Below are 18,787 nucleotides of genomic sequence, written 5' to 3'. Positions count from 1 at the left end.
ACTCTAGGACAGGGGCGTCGAACATACGGCCCGTGGGCCAAAACCGGCCGCCCAGAGGGTCCAATCCGGCCTGGGGGACGACTTCGCAAAGTGTAAAAATTGCAGAGAAGATAAATTTCAGGTCGTTCATACTGTTTTGTAAAAAGAGAGTTCATTAAATGTGAACATTTTCAGAATGTACTTGCAGTTTTTTGCACTAAAACAAAGGGAAACATGAGTTTATAGATTATTATGCTGTGACTTTACTGGACATCAAATGTGGCCCCTGAGCTAAAAGGAGTTTGACACTCTGCTCTCATGAAGGTTATTATAGATTCTTTTTTAGCCTAATTACGCTAAAATTAAGCAAAGCTTTGAATACTTCTTCCACCACTGAGCGTAAGATCAGGTTAAACTATTTCAAATAAAGTAAGAATCTAGCAAAAGGCAGAGAAAGAAAGAGAGAGAGAGAGATCACACCTGAAAGATTAAAGTATTACAGCACAAACCCGAGGCTGAAAACGTGGCCTTTCGGGTCACCAGACGGTGGACTGAGCCGTGTGTGTCGTTGGTGCCAATCAGCATTACTCAAATCCTTCATGAGCGCTTTCATAACACGGACGAGCGGCGTGAACTTTGTGTTTCGCTGCGTTTGACACTTTCTCTCGTTTCCTGCACGCCATGGCGAGCTGGTGGCCGACCGCAGACGTGTTGGACAGTCTGGACCTGGAGGAAAACTCCATAGTGTCGCGGGTGATCCAGGCGGTCGGGCTGTTTGGAGATATTCTGTCTCTGGAGGACACGATGGGCAAAATACAGGAGGAGGAGGACGAAGAGGAAGGAGGTGAGGAGGAGGAAGAAGTGGAGGAAGATGACGGAAATGTTGAAAAGGAGGAGGAAGGAGAAGAGAAAGAAACAATGACTGAAAGACAGGAGGAAGAGGAGGTGGAAGAAGTGGAGGAGGGGGACGAAGCGGAGGAAGACGACGGAAATGTTGAAAAGGAGGTGGAAGTGAGAGAGGAGGAGGAAGAGTGGGAGAAAGAGGAGAAAGATACAAAGGCTGAAAAACAGGAGGAAGAGGAGGTGGGAAAAGAGGAAGAAGTGGAGGAAGAGGATGAAGAGCAAGGAGGTGAGGAGGAGGAAGAAGCGGAGGAAGACGACAGACATGTTGAAAAGGAAGTGGAAGTGACAGAGGAGGAGGAAGGAGAAGAGAAAGAAACAATGACTGAAAGACAGGAGGAAGAGGAGGTGGAAAAAGAGGAAGAAGTGGAGGAGGAGGATGAAGAGCAAGGAGGTGAGGAGGAGGAAGAAGCGGAGGAAGAAACAATGACTGAAAGACAGGAGGAAGAGGAGGTGGAAAAAGAGGAAGAAGTGGAGGAGGAAGATGAAAGTATTGAAGAGGAGGGAGAGAGGACAAAAGAGGTGAAGGGGGAGGAGACGGGAGGAGAGAACATTGAGGAGGAAGAGGAGAAAGATACAAAGGCTGAAAAACAGGAGGAAGAGGAGGTAGAAGAAAGAAGGGAGGAGTGCAAGATTGAGGGAGGAGGAGAAGAAGTAGAGGAGGAGGAAGAAAATATTGAAAAACGGGGAGAAGAGGAGGAAGAGAGGACAAAAGAGGAGGAGATGGGAGGAGAGAACATGGAGGAGGAAGAAACAAAGGCTGAAAAACAGGAGGAAGAGGAGGTGGATGAAAAGACAGAGCAAGGAGAGGAGGAGATAGAAGAAAGAAGGGAGGAGGGCAAGATTGAGGGAGGAGGAGAAGAAAGGGAGGAGGAGGAAGATGAGGAGAATAAAGAACAGAAAAATGAGGGAAAAGACGAAAAGGAGATTGAAGATAGAGAGAAAGAGATGAAGAAGGAGGAAGAGGAGGAAAAGGAGGAAAAGGAGGAAGGAGGTGGGGATGAAAGAGTAGGGAGGGAGGAGAAGAGTCACGATGAAGAAGAGGGTGAAGGAGGAGAAGAACAGAGGGGGGTAGAGGAGGAAGAAAAGGAAAAGTTGGCTGTGGAGGAAGGAAAGGAGGAAGAAGAGGTTGATGAAGAGGTTGATGAAGAAAGAAAAGAACAAGACAGGAGGAAAGAAACAGAAAAAATGGAGGAGACGGAAAAGGGAGAGAAGGAGGTGAAGAAAGAAGAAGAACAGATTGATGGAAGAGAAGAAGAAATGGAGTCCCAGAAACCATCATCATCCTCCTCCTCCTCATCATCACCTCCAGCACTGAGTCCTGAAGGAGCAGAAACAGGAAGTGAATTTCCCAGAATTCCTGCAGCCGCTGCCAAAACCCTCATCGAGGACATTCATCACGGCTCAACGAGCGGCGACAAAGAGCCGAGGGGAACGCCGGCCTGGACCCACACCGCCCCTCCGACACACACAAACCCGCCGTCTGTCCACACTCATCAGGACCTGACAGAGGAGGAAACGCAGAGGTGTGAAACGCCGTCGCTGACATCACTTCCTGCTCCAGGACGTCTAGGTGAAACCAGAGAAGAAGCAGGAGGCGACATCCAAGACATCACACCTGAACTACAGACAGGTAACTGTGGTGAAATGCTGTTTATTAGTTGCTGCGTTTGCTTTTTGATAAAAGGAAAAACAGCCGCTGGTGCATCAGTTTCCAGTGCAGCCAAACAAACTCAAAAACTGCCTCATTTCATGTCCAAACTCATTAGTAGTAATTAGCAGTGACTTCATCTTCTTTGTAGAGAATTTGTAGGCAAGTGTGTGACAGCATTATGGAAAGGATCCCTACGGAGATAGACCTGGAAGATCCTCTGCAAACACACCAGACTCCATTCACAAAAATAGTAATTTAAGCTTGAAGAGCACTGGAGTTGGTGGTCTAACGCTGCCTGGATCAGTTAGTTAGTTTGTGTTATTTTGTGTTGCACAAATATTGTGTTCCAAACTAGCTTTAGTGGATCTACTGTGATCAGGTGCAGTTGTCCCAAAGGATCACGTTGCAGCCATTGCAGCCCGTTTGGTGGCTGCTGGCTGAGGTGATCTACTGGACCAATCATTCAGACACCAGGATATGTAAAAACACAGGGCTCAGGTTTAAAGATACAGGACTTATCCTTTAAGTTGCTTCAACAAAAATATGAATAGTTTGCTCAATATGTTCATTAGTTGTTCCAATGTAGAATTTGCCGACTGAATTTAAATAGAAAGAAATAAAGCTCAGCCAGCAGTCAAAGTAAAAAATCAACTCAAGTGAAGCAATGTTGATTAAAAAAACAACAACAAGACAGATTAGTTAGCCAATGAAAACAATAAACTGCTGTACACTTTGTTTTAGTTTGCAGTGTAGAGAGGATGTTACGTAACTGCATCTATGATCGGCTGGAACACAATTACTCAGATTCAGGCCAGAGAATTAATTAATTAATTAACATCTAATTAAAATTCCACAAAGATGACACTTGCCGAAAGCCCCTGATAAGGAAAAAAACCTCCACATCCACAGAGCCAATCAAATCTCATGCGTTTAACCTTTAAACAGGATTTTAATTAATCAAAAAGTCACAGATAATTTTTCAATTTCAATTTAGCATCAGGTCGCAGGCTGGAGGAGAAAGCGCCGTTGATGGATGCAGCTGCTGAGCCATCGTTAGCGGCCGGATCAGGAGGCGAAAAAGAGCTCAGTCCGGCCCACGACCCATCCAGCACGGGACACCCCAAGACGGAAGAGATGGAGGACAAAAGAGACAAAGACGACAAAGGTGAAGACTCTCACAAGACGAACGGCGAGGCACACACAGCGGCTGGCGAGACGAACGGCAGCCGCCAGCCGTCAAAGTACAAAACTGTGTCCTACAGGAGGATCCGGAGAGGAAACACCAGACAGAGGATTGATGAGTTTGAATCCTTGATAAATTTGCCCTAAATATTGTCAGAGCATTTGGTTCTGGCGCTGTTGTGTGCGATGACCCCTAGTGGTAGCATATAGAGAAAAATAGAGGACCCAGGATAGAGCCTTGTGGCACACCACACCCAAACACCTGCACATAAATCCCACCCATGTTTTTTTTTTTGTCATCTTAATTTAAACAATTCAGAACTTACTGAAGAGGTTTTGAACATTTTAAGATTGCAGGGCCTTGTTACAAAGTCATATCTGTCTGCAGCCACGGCCGGATGAACGTGCTAGTAGGCCCCAAGGTGAAGAATTAGCTCTTGGGGCCCCTGACCTCCTGCCAAGTACTCTTATGCTGGAATAATACTAAAAAAGAGCAGTGGATTGATGAGTTTGACTCCATGATAAACTCATGATTGAGCCCTAAATATTGTCAGAAGGTTTTGGTGTTGCTGTGTGCGATGACCCCAGAAAAGTAGAGGACCTAGGATAGAGCCTCGTGGGACACCGTCCCAAAACAACTACATATAAATCCTACCTTGTTTTCTCCCAGTCACCTTAATTTTAGCTATTTTAATTTTATGCATGACATTATGTTCAATTTCTGCCAAAAGATCCCCTTAAATCCTACAGACTGCACCTTTAATTTGCGCTACATTGTGCTAATTTCATTAATTTATTCATTTTTACAAGGACACTGCAGATTGGGACACAGACACTAGAAAATAACATTTAAAGAATTAACACACCCATAAAAGCCCACAAGATGCAATTTTTTTTTTTTCAAGGTGAATGCTGACAATTCAAACTTAAATTTGAGACTAACAAACTAAAACTGAAAGAATATAGATAATGATGTGATAAAACTGAAAGAACAATATAATTTAAAACATCTTTCTAACTTCATATATGTGTAAAATCCTAGGAAATACCCATACAGATACTGTGTTTTTGGGGAGAAACTGATATAACTGATAAATGTATAGTCTGATAATCACCATTGTATTATATTTATTAATTAAGTAAATGATATTAAACGAGCTTCATACAGATTTGTGTTTCCTGTATGTTATTTCTCACATGTATGCCTACTAGTAGAAACACTAATAGAGTTAATTTAATCACTTTAAATCATGATTGGTTTATGAATATGTGCAAACTCTTTTTGAAGTGTTGGCATTATTTATTCCTGTAATTCTATGATTTTTATATAATTTTATATTATCAAAATATGTCATATTCTGCTATTACTGATGTTTTTTTTGTCTTATTTTATTTCGTATATTTATTGTCATAATGAATAATGGCATGATGCATTTTATACCAAACAGCTGCTTATTTATTAGCATCTCAATGACATTTTATTTCAAGTTTAAGACGCTCATATGATAGTATAAATGTAAATATGAGAATCTAAGACATGAGAGGAGTCAACATACTTTATAATATAATATAATATAATATAATATAATATAATATAATATAATATAATATAATATAATATAATATAATATAATATAATATAATATAATGTAATGGCATTATATATTAGTATAATGGCCATGTGTTGTTTTTGACTACAACTCCCACAATCCTCTGCCCCTGTTCCTGACGTCACCCGGAGCCCGGACCCGGCGTATCTCTGTCAGCAGCGGTGTGCGTTTGCTCACAAAACATTATTTCTGAAACACTCAGCGACATTTTGTCGACAGCAGTATTTCGGGGACTCCATCGCAGGTATGTTTATCAGCGAGAAGACGCGCACAAATGTAGATTTTGTTCAGAGTTTGTAGCTAAAGCGGCTTCATTTTAAACGCTAAAGTTGACTTAGCTAGCTAGGTGGCTAACAAGATGGCTGCGTCTATTTACTGCGGAACAATAACAAAGAATGGCTCGCAGCGGTAACTTTAAAGTGGCAGATGTGTGTTTGGCGTTAGTCAGCAACACGCTACAGCTGGAAATAGATATAGTTAGGATTTTATTGGATTTAAGGCGGGGTTCGGCTGTTTTTAACGGGCGCACACCCTCCGTTTCCAGGCAGTAGTTGGTGGCGATGACTCCGCTGCTGTTGCTGTCCGTTGGAGGAAGAGGAAGGAGGTGATGATGATGACATGCAGTTAGCTGGCTGGCTGGCTGACGGACGGGCGGACTCGAGTCGCCCACACAGCCGGAGCGGGATCCTGGACGACGAGAGGCGAAGATGCCGCGGAGAAAACAATCCAACCCCCAGCCGGTGAAATGTGAGTTAAACTGTTGTTCTCCAGCGATTATCTGGTGTCTAATGAGCTGTAGCCCCCTTTACAACCCTTAAAACACCGACAAAGTGTGAAGAAGTGGCTGCTTATTGCACTTGAAGCTTCAAAAATGTCACTTCTTAAAGTTTAGACTTGTTTATTTTAGCTAATTCTGAAGGTTTGCCCAGGAAATAGCCATATCTGAGGTTGCCTAACTGGTCTAACATATTGACATTGCAGGCTGGGTCTCTTCCTCATTGTCTGTCAGAGAGGAAGACTGCAGGAGACATGTTGTCCTTAAAGTAGACGTGTTTTCTGTGCGTGTTATCTCATCCTGAATGTCCTGGCTCAGCTGGACCCTCCACTTCCTGTCTTCCTCCTCTCCGCTTCCTGTCTCCACTTCCTGTTCGCTGACCTCCCGGCGCTCCCTCCTCTTCCTCCTGTTGTTCTTCCATGCTTTCTTCCATTGCTCCCCATTTGACTTCTCCCTCTCCCGTTCACTTTTTATTCTTCACCTCACTTCTTTGCCTTTCGTCGTTCTTTCTTAGTTTTGTCTTTGTGGGCTCAGCCCTTCCTTTCCCATGAGTCACCTGTGTGTAAGCTAACCAGGTGTCAGCCACTTTTCACCAGGTAGATAGAGAGAGAGAGAAGTAGCAAAAGGAAGCTCATATCCTCATTGTGTCCAAGTTAGTTTTATTTAAAGTCTGGCTACAACTTAAACTAACTGTGCTGCTTCTGTAAGTTGGAATTCGTCGACACCACAAACCAGTGAGCAGCGTGTTCTATCACTCAGTTAGAATAAGTCAAGGCAGGGCGAGAAACAGTGTTTCTACCGTCATAGAGAGGAGCCACACGATCAATCACAACATTTAAGAACAACAGAAAGCGACCGCAGCAGTAGCCGCCATCACTCCTGTCCATAAAGCAGCTGTTTCTGTGGGATCTTCTGCTTTGGAAAGTTACAAAACAGTCAACAGTGACTTTATTTGAAGCACACTGAGGACTTTTTGTCCGTGCTTCCCAAAATATGGTCGAGGTTAGCGATGGACATGGAGCGCCGGCTCCTGATTGGTCAGTCTGAGACACTGATTTGCTCCTGGACAAAGTGTATTTATGTTACGTTAACTGACTCCAACATAGCTAACGACGACGAACTCACGACAAACGTTATGTGAAGACACTTTTTTCGTACAGAGCAGGTCAAGACCGAACTCTTTAAGAAAGACAGACCCAAACATTCTAGAATTCCAAATGGAAGGTTCTAGAATTCCAAATGGAAGGTTCTAGAATCCCCACAGGAACGTTCGTCATGGCGAGATGTACGAAACTGTGGGCGCGCGTTGCTGAATATGAATTTGTTTTCATTAGTATTTTATTTTGGTTTTTCAAATAGTGTAGAAACCAGAACCTCAGCGACGCTTTGACGGCAGGAAAACACTCTCTGTACGTTACATCTCAAAAATAAAGAAAGTAAGGAAGAGGACTGCGTGCGGGAGCGTTCTCTTGTCTATTACTGATAGTTCTGTCATCATTTTCTTGTTTTGTGTTTTTGTGTATAAAAATGGGTGAAAAATGTCTGTGATATCCGCCTGTAGCCAGAAGGGGCGTCTTCAAATTGCGTGTTTTCTCTGAGCAGAAAGTCCAAAATCCCAAAAATTCAGTTTACGATTGAAGAAAAAAGAAAAGCAGCAAATCGTCCCGAGAGAGAAGCAGGAAGTTGTGAATATTTGGCACTTTTTGCTAGATAACCTTGATGTAAACGATTATTAGATGATCAAAACATTTCCTGACATACGGCTAATTAGTCAAAGAATTGTTTTGGCTCTGGTGTCGACGTTTAGCTGAAAACATGGAGGAAGAAACTGATCATCTGTTGGGCAGATTTAACTCATTCTGCTGCTGCGTTTTTCATGACGTTCCCACAGAATGAATTCACTAAAACATCACCAGTGCTGCTCTCCCTCTCTGTTTGTCATCCCTTCTTCCTCTGCTTTTCCTCTTCCTGACTCGGCGTCATTCCTCACCCCCCAACTCTTCCTCCTCAGCTTTTATCTCATCCTCACTGGCTTCCTCTCCACCTCCCTCACTTCAGCCACACACGACCCCAGTTTTAGACGCTAAAACGGTGGAAATTAAAAAGAAAGTTTGTGTTTCCTTGGCTGCAACAACATGCCAAAGATGGTAAAATGCTGTGATTAAAACATTTGTACGAACACAGAGCGCTTTTTTCTTTTTAGGGATTTAAAATGTGTAACCAGAGGTTTTAAGTTCAGTGTCTCCTGGTTGCTAATATGAACAATTTGTACAAAAAAAAGGACGTTTGAGGACTTTTATTGTTAAAGTGTTTATAGTTGGATCTGTTTTACCTCATGCTGCTGGTTTTATAGTGTGTTTTACCAGTTATTTCATTTTCATTGTTGCTTTTTTTTTTATAATTGTTTGATTTTATTGCTGTTTTTGTAGTATATATTAGCCATTATTTCTTTATTATTTTGACTTAATTGCTTTTTTTATAGTGTAAATTACATGTTTCTTGTATCTGTTTGGTGTTTTATTGTATGTAAAGCACTTTGTAAGTGTGGTTTCTAAAAAGAAGTTCTATGTACATATGTAGTTATTTATTAATGTTAGGAAATGGAGACTTTTTTTTACTGCTCAGGTTGAGTGTTTGGACGTGTTTTGTGCATGTGATCATGGTGTGTGTGTGTGTGTGTGTTCAGTGGAGTCGGAGGACGGGGCGGTGGTGTGTGAGCCGGGCTGCCTGGTCCTGGAGAGCGACTTCCTGCTGACAGGAGAACTGGAGTTTGGAGACTCGGAGATCATGGGGTTGGATAGAGAGTCCGGTCAGTCACACACACACACACACACCCTGGCTGTAAAGTTTTGACTGCCTGGTTTGTCGACTGTTTGCCCGATAAAACCATCAGAATAAAAGCTTGCTGTAATGAGTTAACTGCTGTTAAATCGCTCTTTTCTAACACACCAGACTCCATTGACAAAAACACTAATTTTACCCAAGAGTGGCTGGTCTACCTCTGCCCTGATCAGTTAGTTTGTTTGTGTGATTACATGACTTTTGGTGTATTAAAGGGTCAGTTCAGATCCAACACAATATCTGTATAACAAACATTAACACTAACAAGCTAACTGATCGAGGCGGCGGTAGACAGAAACTCCTGTGTCCTGTTCTCTAAAATCCCTGTTTTAGTGAATGTAGTCTGGTGTGTGTGCTGTTTGTGGTTAAACCAAAAGGATCTTCCAGGTCTCTCTCTGTAGGGATCCTTTCCATGATGCTGTCACACACTTAGAATAACACTCTGAGCCTGGCAGTGGATCAAACAAGCTCTTTTAGTGGACCTACTTAGATTGATCCCTGAAAGATTAGGTTTAAAAATGTTGAGTTGCCCTTTAAGAGTAAAAACAAATACAATAAAAATGTTAATTAAAGCTGAATGAGGCTTCAATTTGAGGAGTTTTAATGTCTTGTTAAGAACCAAATAAAGAGTGAAAGGTAGGGTTATGTTGTATAATCAGAGCCTTCTTATATGCAGGTAAGTACAGCAATTAAAAAGTTCAAATGTGTCAAACTTGCAGTTGTGTGTTGGCAGCAGAAAAGGCACCCACACATCAGATATGCTTGTTTTTAACTTTTTAAAGTGTTAATTTGATCAGCTATTTTTACATTTTGTCTGTGTCCTGTGATGAAGAAGGTCCATGTGGGTCTTTGTCAGATTTGGTCCACTTAATCCTCATTTAATCAACAAAAACTAAACATTTTAGCAAAAGAGAACTGTGCAAATTTTGGTTTCAGTCAAGATAAAGCGTGAGTTCATATTATGAGAGTGTTGTGTAGTTGCACATGTAGCATATTTATTTTTAGGTAAACAAACAGGAAACACTACCAAGAACATGGACATATCACTAATCAGATAAAAACAGTCACACACACCCAAACTTGCACTATTTTAAGAGCCTTTGCTCTCAGATAGGTGGACCAGTGTAAGATCTGAAGCCAATAAAAACCACAAAAAGGTGTGTTTTTGTGTCTTTATGTGTCCTTGATAGCTGAGACTAAGAACAGGCTGCTAACAAATATGTTTTGTCTCAGTTTTTAATGTGTTTTTAATTTTCTGAACTCATTTTTTATGTCTGCTGTGATTAGAGCCTTTTATCTCCGTATATAAACGTTTTCTGTCCTTGCGGTTTTCCGCAGGCATGACGGTCTTCTCTCTGAGCGTTGAGGACGACCCATCGGCGCCGACGCACGCCGCCTTCCCGGCCTTCCTGTCCTGTAAAGGATGTGGTCAGCTCCTGGGAGACACGCCGCTGGGGGCGGGCTTAGACCTCGGTAACCCTGTTTTTCTTCTAGAAACGTGACGATGAAAATGTCTGTGACCTTCACTGCGCCATGGTTACCACATCCTCTCCATGTGCCGATCTGTTGTCCATAGCAACAGTCTGTCATCCTTAGCAACGGTCTGTTGTCCATGGCAACGGTCTATCATCCTTAGCAACGGTCTGTTGTCCATAGCAAGGGTCTATCATCCTTAGCAACGGTCTGTTGTCCATAGCAACGGTCTATCATCCTCAGCAACGGTCTGTTGTCCATGGCAACGGTCCATCATCCATGGCAACGGTCTGTCGTCCATAGCAACGGTCTATCATCCTTAGCAACGGTCTGTCGTCCATAGCAACGGTCTATCATCCTTAGCAACAGTCTGTTGTCCATGGCAACGGTCCATCATCCATAGCAACGGTCCGTTGTCCATGGCAACGGTCTGTCGTCCATGGCAACGGTCTGTCGTCCATAGCAACGATCTATCATGCTTAGCAACGGTCTGTCGTCCATAGCAACGGTCTATCATCCTTAGCAACGGTCTGTCGTCCATAGCAACGGTCTATCATCCTTAGCAACGGTCTGTCGTCCATGGCAACGGTCTATCATCCTTAGCAACAGTCTGTTGTCCATGGCAACGGTCCATCATCCATAGCAACGGTCCATCATCCATAGCAACGGTCCGTCGTCCATGGCAACGGTCCGTTGTCCATGGCAACGGTCTGTCGTCCATGGCAACGGTCTATCATGCTTAGCAACGGTCTATCATCCTTAGCAACGGTCTGTTGTCCATAGCAACGCTATACAGAAATAACAGACAGTAGAACGCCATAATTGACCAATCAGAATCCAGACAACGAAGACGTGTGATAAAACATTATTTATTGTTTTAGTGTGTGGGGGGAAGGTGGGTGGGCGGAGCTTCCCAGCATGCTCTGAGGCGATGTTTATGGACACAAGTTGAAGTTGTTGTCGTATAAATTTTGGTTTGTTCTGTTCCAGGTGTGGGCCTCGACCTGGGGGCGGAGCTCTACTGTCTGGCGTGCGAGGAAGGCCTCCAGCACGACGCCTCGGCCGACTCCTCTGAGGTGGCGGGCTCCAACCCGACTGACGGATCCATCAGCGGCGGCTCCGACAGGAAAAGGAGGAGCTTAGGGAATGCGGGCATCCCTCCCAAACTGTACTCCTGCTCGCTGTGCGCCTTCACCTCGCGCTACTCCAACCACCTGAAGCGCCACATGAGGACCCACGACGGCCACAAGCCGTACCGCTGCCCCGCCTGCCCCTACGCCTCGGCCCAGCTGGTCAACCTGCAGCGCCACGCCCGCACCCACACCGGGGAGAAGCCGTACCGCTGCCCCCAGTGCAGCTACGCCTGCAGCTCCCTGGGAAACCTGCGCAGACACCAGCGCATGCACACGCAGGAGCGACCGCAGAGGAGGGAGAAGGAGAAACGGCGAGGGCGGAGGAAAAAGACGAACGCCGGGGCTGAGGAAGGTAAACATGTGGGAGGTCTATAGTGTGTGTGTGTTAGTTAGTCAGTGTGTTAGTGTGTAGTGGAGGTCTATAGTGTGTGTGTGTTAGTTAGTCAGTGTGTCAGTGTGTAGTGGAGGTCTATAGTGTGTGTGTGTGTTAGTTAGTCAGTGTGTCAGTGTGTAGTGGAGGTCTATAGTGTGTGTGTGTGTTAGTTAGTCAGTGTGTCAGTGTGTAGTGGAGGTCTATAGTGTGTGTGTGTGTGCTAGTTAGTCAGTGTGTCAGTGTGTAGTGGAGGTCTATAGTGTGTGTGTGTGTGCTAGTTAGTCAGTGTGTCAGTGTGTAGTGGAGGTCTATAGTGTGTGTGTGTGTGTGCTAGTTAGTCAGTGTGTTAGTGTGTAGTGGAGGTCTATAGTGTGTGTGTGTGTGCTAGTTAGTCAGTGTGTCAGTGTGTAGTGGAGGTCTATAGTGTGTGTGTGTGTTAGTTAGTCAGTGTGTCAGTGTGTAGTGGAGGTCTATAGTGTGTGTGTGTGTTAGTTAGTCAGTGTGTTAGTGTGTAGTGGAGGTCTATAGTGTGTGTGTGTGCTAGTTAGTCAGTGTGTTAGTGTGTAGTGGAGGTCTATAGTGTGTGTGTGTGTGTTAGTTAGTCAGTGTGTCAGTGTGTAGTGGAGGTCTATAGTGTGTGTGTGTGTTAGTTAGTCAGTGTGTCAGTGTGTAGTGGAGGTCTATAGTGTGTGTGTGTGTGCTAGTTAGTCAGTGTGTCAGTGTGTAGTGGAGGTCTATAGTGTGTGTGTGTTAGTTAGTCAGTGTGTTAGTGTGTAGTGGAGGTCTATAGTGTGTGTGTTAGTTAGTCAGTGTGTCAGTGTGTAGTGGAGGTCTATAGTGTGTGTGTGTGCTAGTTAGTCAGTGTGTTAGTGTGTAGTGGAGGTCTATAGTGTGTGTGTGTGTGTGTGCTAGTTAGTCAGTGTGTCAGTGTGTAGTGGAGGTCTATAGTGTGTGTGTGCTAGTTAGTCAGTGTGTTAGTGTGTAGTGGAGGTCTATAGTGTGTGTGTGTGTGTTAGTCAGTGTGTTAGTGTGTAGTGGAGGTCTATAGTGTGTGTGTGCTAGTTAGTCAGTGTGTTAGTGTGTAGTGGAGGTCTATAGTGTGTGTGTGTGTGTTAGTCAGTGTGTTAGTGTGTAGTGGAGGTCTATAGTGTGTGTGTGCTAGTTAGTCAGTGTGTCAGTGTGTAGTGGAGGTCTATAGTGTGTGTGTGTGTGTTAGTCAGTGTGTTAGTGTGTAGTGGAGGTCTATAGTGTGTGTGTGCTAGTTAGTCAGTGTGTTAGTGTGTAGTGGAGGTCTATAGTGTGTGTGTGTGTGTTAGTCAGTGTGTTAGTGTGTAGTGGAGGTCTATAGTGTGTGTGTGTGTTAGTTAGTCAGTGTGTCAGTGTGTAGTGGAGGTCTATAGTGTGTGTGTGCTAGTTAGTCAGTGTGTTAGTGTGTAGTGGAGGTCTATAGTGTGTGTGTGCTAGTTAGTCAGTGTGTCAGTGTGTAGTGGAGGTCTATAGTGTGTGTGTGTTAGTTAGTCAGTGTGTTAGTGTGTAGTGGAGGTCTATAGTGTGTGTGTGCTAGTTAGTCAGTGTGTTAGTGTGTAGTGGAGGTCTATAGTGTGTGTGTGTGTGTGTGCTAGTTAGTCAGTGTGTCAGTGTGTAGTGGAGGTCTATAGTGTGTGTGTGCTAGTTAGTCAGTGTGTCAGTGTGTAGTGGAGGTCTATAGTGTGTGTGTGCTAGTTAGTCAGTGTGTCAGTGTGTAGTGGAGGTCTATAGTGTGTGTGTGCTAGTTAGTCAGTGTGTTAGTGTGTAGTGGAGGTCTATAGTGTGTGTGTGCTAGTTAGTCAGTGTGTTAGTGTGTAGTGGAGGTCTATAGTGTGTGTGTGTGTGTGTTAGTCAGTGTGTTAGTGTGTAGTGGAGGTCTATAGTGTGTGTGTGCTAGTTAGTCAGTGTGTTAGTGTGTAGTGGAGGTCTATAGTGTGTGTGTGCTAGTTAGTCAGTGTGTTAGTGTGTAGTGGAGGTCTATAGTGTGTGTGTGTGCTAGTTAGTCAGTGTGTCAGTGTGTAGTGGAGGTCTATAGTGTGTGTGTGCTAGTTAGTCAGTGTGTTAGTGTGTAGTGGAGGTCTATAGTGTGTGTGTGTGTGTGTTAGTCAGTGTGTTAGTGTGTAGTGGAGGTCTATAGTGTGTGTGTGCTAGTTAGTCAGTGTGTTAGTGTGTAGTGGAGGTCTATAGTGTGTGTGTGTGTTAGTCAGTGTGTTAGTGTGTAGTGGAGGTCTATAGTGTTCCTGTTGTTCTGGATCAACATGTTCTCTGTCTCTCTTTAGTCTCCTCTGATGAACAACATGTCTGAAGTCTTTTCTCACTCATTCTGCTTCACTGACTTCTGGAACCTTTTAGCTGAGGTTGGACACATTTTAGGGACATGAAGAAGAAGAAGGTCCTCCAAGAAATGACGTCACCAGAAGAAGAAACACTCTTTTGGGGCGGCTGAGTTTAGATTATTTAGAGAGCTAATCCGTCAGTTTCAGACTCTGTTTATTAAACAAATCTCATCACTATAGCGACAAAATTCAAATGTTGGATCTGCTGCACTTGAAAAGAGCCGGATGACGACAAGATCCGTGAAAATGAGTACAAGTATCACCTGTGGGACGCAAATACAGTCTGTCTTTGGTTTCTGGTTCATGTGAAGCAAAACTTCAGCTTTTATTTTAGCCCACGGGGGGAAAGATGAATTTAGAAGCAGCAAAGAGGAACCGAGGAGTCGAAAGTGAAAGAGTTCAGTGAAATGAGGAAGAGGAGTCGTCTCCGGTCGAGCGCTCGCTGACCTATGAACTCGGGGCGGTTACAGGGACATTCTCCATTTAATCCTCACAGGGTCGATTAAAGATCCAGGAGGGATTCATTCATATTTAAAGACGAGTCTGTGAGCAGAACTAAAAAGAGGAAGTTTGAGTTTGTTATCAGGAGCAAAGACTGGACTATCTTTAGTCTGGTTTCTGCTGCTTTTCAGGGTTACACGAAGCAGAAACTGAGAGTGCGGTCAAACCAGACTCAGTTCATTTTTCTGTCTTTTTAAGCCTCTCCTCTCCCTGCGTCTTCTCCCTTCAGTCGTGTCCGACCTGACGCTCCGGGTGTCCCAGGACTCCGGGTACCTCCACACGCTGGGGGGCCTCGGCTCTCCCTCCGGCCCGCTCCCCGTGCTCCTCTTCCCGCTGTGCTGCCAGGCGTGCGGCCTCACCCTGGAGGAGGCCGACCTGGAGGGGGACAAGGCCGATGGCGAGGGGGAGACGGAGGGGGACGGAGGACAGGTACGTTTTCTTCTTCTTCTTTTTTTCCCCCACTGTGCGAAGTTTCTGATTTCGTGTTGTGGTCAGGTGTGCAATGTCTGTCTTGTTTCCATGGCAACACGTCATCTGACAGTAACCTTACTGCTTTCACATAGATGTTTCTCTGAGTTAGTTTGTGGTCATATTTCTTCATATTATTTTGATTTATTTTACATCTTTTTGACCATCAAGTCCCTTCAGACTGAAATGTGTCAAGACGACTTTTCTGAGGGGACTTTAATAATCATAATGATGATGATCATAATAATAACAATAACTTTTAGACTTTTCCAAAAGAAAAGAAAGAATTAAGGACTCCAGATGTGTAAAGATATTGAAAAATGAAAGAATAAAATTCACAGTATTAATTAAGGATAATAGCAGCAGTGATGATTATTCGGGGGGAAAATCCAACTATGTAACAGAAAACTTGAGGTTTCAGTTGTCATGTTGTTAGCATCAGTTAGCACCAGTTAGCATCAACTAGCATCAGCTGCCATCAGTGGACTTTGGCTGCGTTGTGGCAAATGACAGCTGCAGGATTGTTCTGGTAACGTTACACTGGGTTGACTTTTTTTTAATGATTATAATATATTATATATATTTGTTTACATTTTGGCCGAAATAGCTAGTAGCACTTCCTGTTTGTAATGTAGCCATGGACAACGGTCACCGGATGAGTTTTGTACTGAAGAAACATAAAAACGTGACGATTGTCAGGCAAGTTCTGATCTCAGGTGTGTTTATGGTCGTGAATTAGTGATTTAGTGATCACGCTGAAGGATGCACAGTGTTCTCCAGGAAGTTGGAGTTGTTGTTCAGCGTTTATCGGCTCCACCTGCTCAGTTTCAGGTGTTTTTGTTAAAAGTAAATGAGGAAAACGGGCTCAGAAACTACAGCGCCCCCTACTGACGCACCAGCACACTTATATAAATGATAATAACGACATAGGGAGTTATAAATCAGACATGAGTCCTTATAAGGCCCCGACAGGCTGGACCAATCAGATCGCAGCCTGGCAGCCAAACAGGAAGTCTCCTTGTCCACAGGGGCGGAGCCTCTGACGTGTGCGCTCTGTCGGTTGTAGGTGTGCCGTCGCTGCTCGTTGGACCTGCTGTCCAAAGATGGAAATGGCCCTGCCTGCGTCCCCGCCGCGTCCCGGGGATCCCGTCGCGGTCAGCGTGGCTCCAAGCTGTATCGCTGCCCTCACTGCCCCTTCCTGTCCCACTACCCCAACCACCTGGCCCGCCACGCCCACATCCACTCCGAGGAGAAGCCCCACCGCTGCCCGCACTGCCCCTACACCTCCTCGCACCTCGACAACCTCAAACGCCACCTGCGCGTGCACACGGGCGAGAAGCCTTACCAGTGCCCGTCCTGCAGCTACGCCTGCGGGAACCTCGCCAACCTGCGGCGCCACGAGCGCATCCACTCGGGCGCCAAGCCGTTCCACTGCGGCGTCTGCGGCTACTCCTGCAACCAGAGCATGAACCTGAAGAGGCACATGCTGCGGCACACGGGCGAGAAGCCGTACGCCTGCGCCGAGTGCGACTACACGACGGGTCACTGGGACAACTACAAACGGCACCAGAGGAAACACGGACACAACACGGACAGCTGGGACAAACACGCCCCCCTCAACGGCCTGAGCTGGGGCCGAGACACCCCGGAGGACCAGGGTGGGGGGGCAGAGCGCCACTAGATAGTGTGTGTGTGTCTGTGTGTGTCTGTGTGTCTGTGTGTGTCTGTGTGTGTGTGTGTGTCTGTGTGTGTGTGTGTGTGTTACACTGGTGATAAACTCAGGTGCCTTTGACAACGACTGTATCACTGCACTGACTTCATCAAGGGGGCATTAATGTGTGTGTGTGTGTGTGATGAAACATGAATCTGATGAATTAAAATGTTTATTTTTTTCTCTGCAGATAATCTATATTTTGTAAATGTGGGAGAATTTCTGGATTTTGTTTTTTAATCATCTCACAAGCTTTAACGGTTCTGATTAAAGGATAACTGGCATTTTTACACATTTACATAAACATAAAGTAGGTCCACTAAAAGAGCTTGTTTGATCCACTGACAGGCTCAGAGTGTTATTCTAAGTGTGTGACAGCATCATGGAAAGGATCCCTACAGAGAGAGACCTGGAAGATCCTTTTGGTTTAACCACAAACAGCACACACACCAGACTACATTCACTAAAACAGGAGTTTAACAGAGGCGTTGCTGGTCTTGTGCTGCCCCATTTGATTAGTTTATTTGTGTTTTTGGGTGTTACACAACTATTATGTTGGATCCAAACCTTCTCTGTAGTCACACAATAGCACAAATAAACTGACTGATGGAGGCAGCAGCAGAGCAGCAGCTCCTGTGTCCTGTTCTCTAAAATCCCTATTTTAGTGAATGTAGTCTGGTGTGTGTGCTGTTTGTGGTTAAACCAAAAGGATCTTCCAGGTCTCTCTCTGAAGGGATCCTTTCCATGATGCTGTACAGAGATGGACCTTGTTCTTTTATCTGAAACAGGCCGTATGTAGCTTGGTTCTAAGCCACCAGACTCCATTCACAAAGTATAGTAAATTTTCTATCTGAGTTGTAATTGATCCAACACAGTCACTGTGTAACCCCCAATAACACAAACTAACTGATGGAGGCAGCAGTCGATCAGCAACTCCCTCGTAAATTCCTGTTTTTGTCGATTGAGTCTGGTGTGTTTGCGGAGAGCGACATTACGGCTGTTTGTGTCGATCTAATTATGGTCAGTCAGTGGTTCGTAGGCAGGTTAAAGAACGAGGACGCCATTTTCCTACAAAGCTCCCCGTCCATGAAAGATTGTGACAGAAAAATGACCAGAAGCATGTCGGTAAGACACAATATCGTCTGTAATGTGGGCGGCTACCTTGAGAAGTTGTAAATAAAGATTTTTTAAATGTGTTCCACTGCTGTAAGACATTGTTTCAGGACAAGATATTAAGAATAAAGTCAAAATATTTTTACCTTTTTTTAATCTTAAAATTGTACTTTCCTAACGTCATCACTTCAACATTTAAAAAAAAAAAAATATATATATATATATATATAAGGCTTTGCTGCTGCCATCATTCTGTTCAACAACACCAGACTCCATTGACAAAAACACTCATTTTACAGGAGCTGCTCGTCTACTGCTGCCTGGATCAGTTAGTTTGTTTGTGTTGTTGTGTGACTTTGGTGTTTTAAAGGGTTAGTTTGAATCCAATGCAATGCTTGTGTAACACACAATAACACAAATACACTAATCAATTGGGCCAGCGGTAGACCAGCAGCTCCTCTGTAAAATACCTGTTTTTCTCAATGGAGTCTGGTGTGTTTGCAGAGAGCGATAAACCAAAAGGATCTTCCAAGTGTCTCTCCCAAGATGTTGGAGGACAAAGAAAACACAAAGAAGCAAAAGATATTTGACTTTAAAAACAGTTTGTTTCTCTGTGCCTTCTCGTCTCTAAGAAGCAATAAAAGCCTGATTGAAGATTGAAGCTACTTCCTCTTTCGTGCCCTCTGCTTAGGAAGCACCTGCTCCACACGC

The 18,787-nt window shown here is 44.4% G+C and overlaps 2 protein-coding genes across 2 annotated transcripts; both read left to right on the top strand.

The window, feature by feature from the left end:
- Positions 1-660: 660 nt before the first annotated feature.
- LOC139223932 (high mobility group nucleosome-binding domain-containing protein 5-like) lies at positions 661-4,149 on the top strand. Its single transcript, XM_070855936.1, has 3 exons — positions 661-2,512; positions 3,528-3,774; positions 4,104-4,149. The coding sequence occupies exons 1-3, from the start codon at positions 661-663 to the stop codon at positions 4,147-4,149; spliced, it is 2,145 nt and encodes a 714-aa protein (XP_070712037.1).
- A 1,321-nt stretch (positions 4,150-5,470) lies between these two features.
- LOC139223629 (zinc finger protein 513) lies at positions 5,471-18,227 on the top strand. Its single transcript, XM_070855594.1, has 7 exons — positions 5,471-5,569; positions 5,870-6,072; positions 8,787-8,909; positions 10,280-10,414; positions 11,405-11,899; positions 15,014-15,213; positions 16,319-18,227. Exons 2-7 carry the CDS (start codon positions 6,033-6,035, stop codon positions 16,931-16,933), a joined length of 1,608 nt encoding a protein of 535 aa, XP_070711695.1. The 5' UTR covers positions 5,471-5,569; positions 5,870-6,032; the 3' UTR covers positions 16,934-18,227.
- Positions 18,228-18,787: the final 560 nt, after the last annotated feature.

The sequence above is a fragment of the Pempheris klunzingeri genome, chromosome 24 (assembly GCF_042242105.1).
Source record: "Pempheris klunzingeri isolate RE-2024b chromosome 24, fPemKlu1.hap1, whole genome shotgun sequence".
Classification (NCBI taxonomy): Eukaryota; Metazoa; Chordata; class Actinopteri; order Acropomatiformes; family Pempheridae; genus Pempheris; species Pempheris klunzingeri.
Note: the sequence above shows the minus strand (reverse complement) of the source record. Positions and strands in the feature narration are given on the sequence as shown.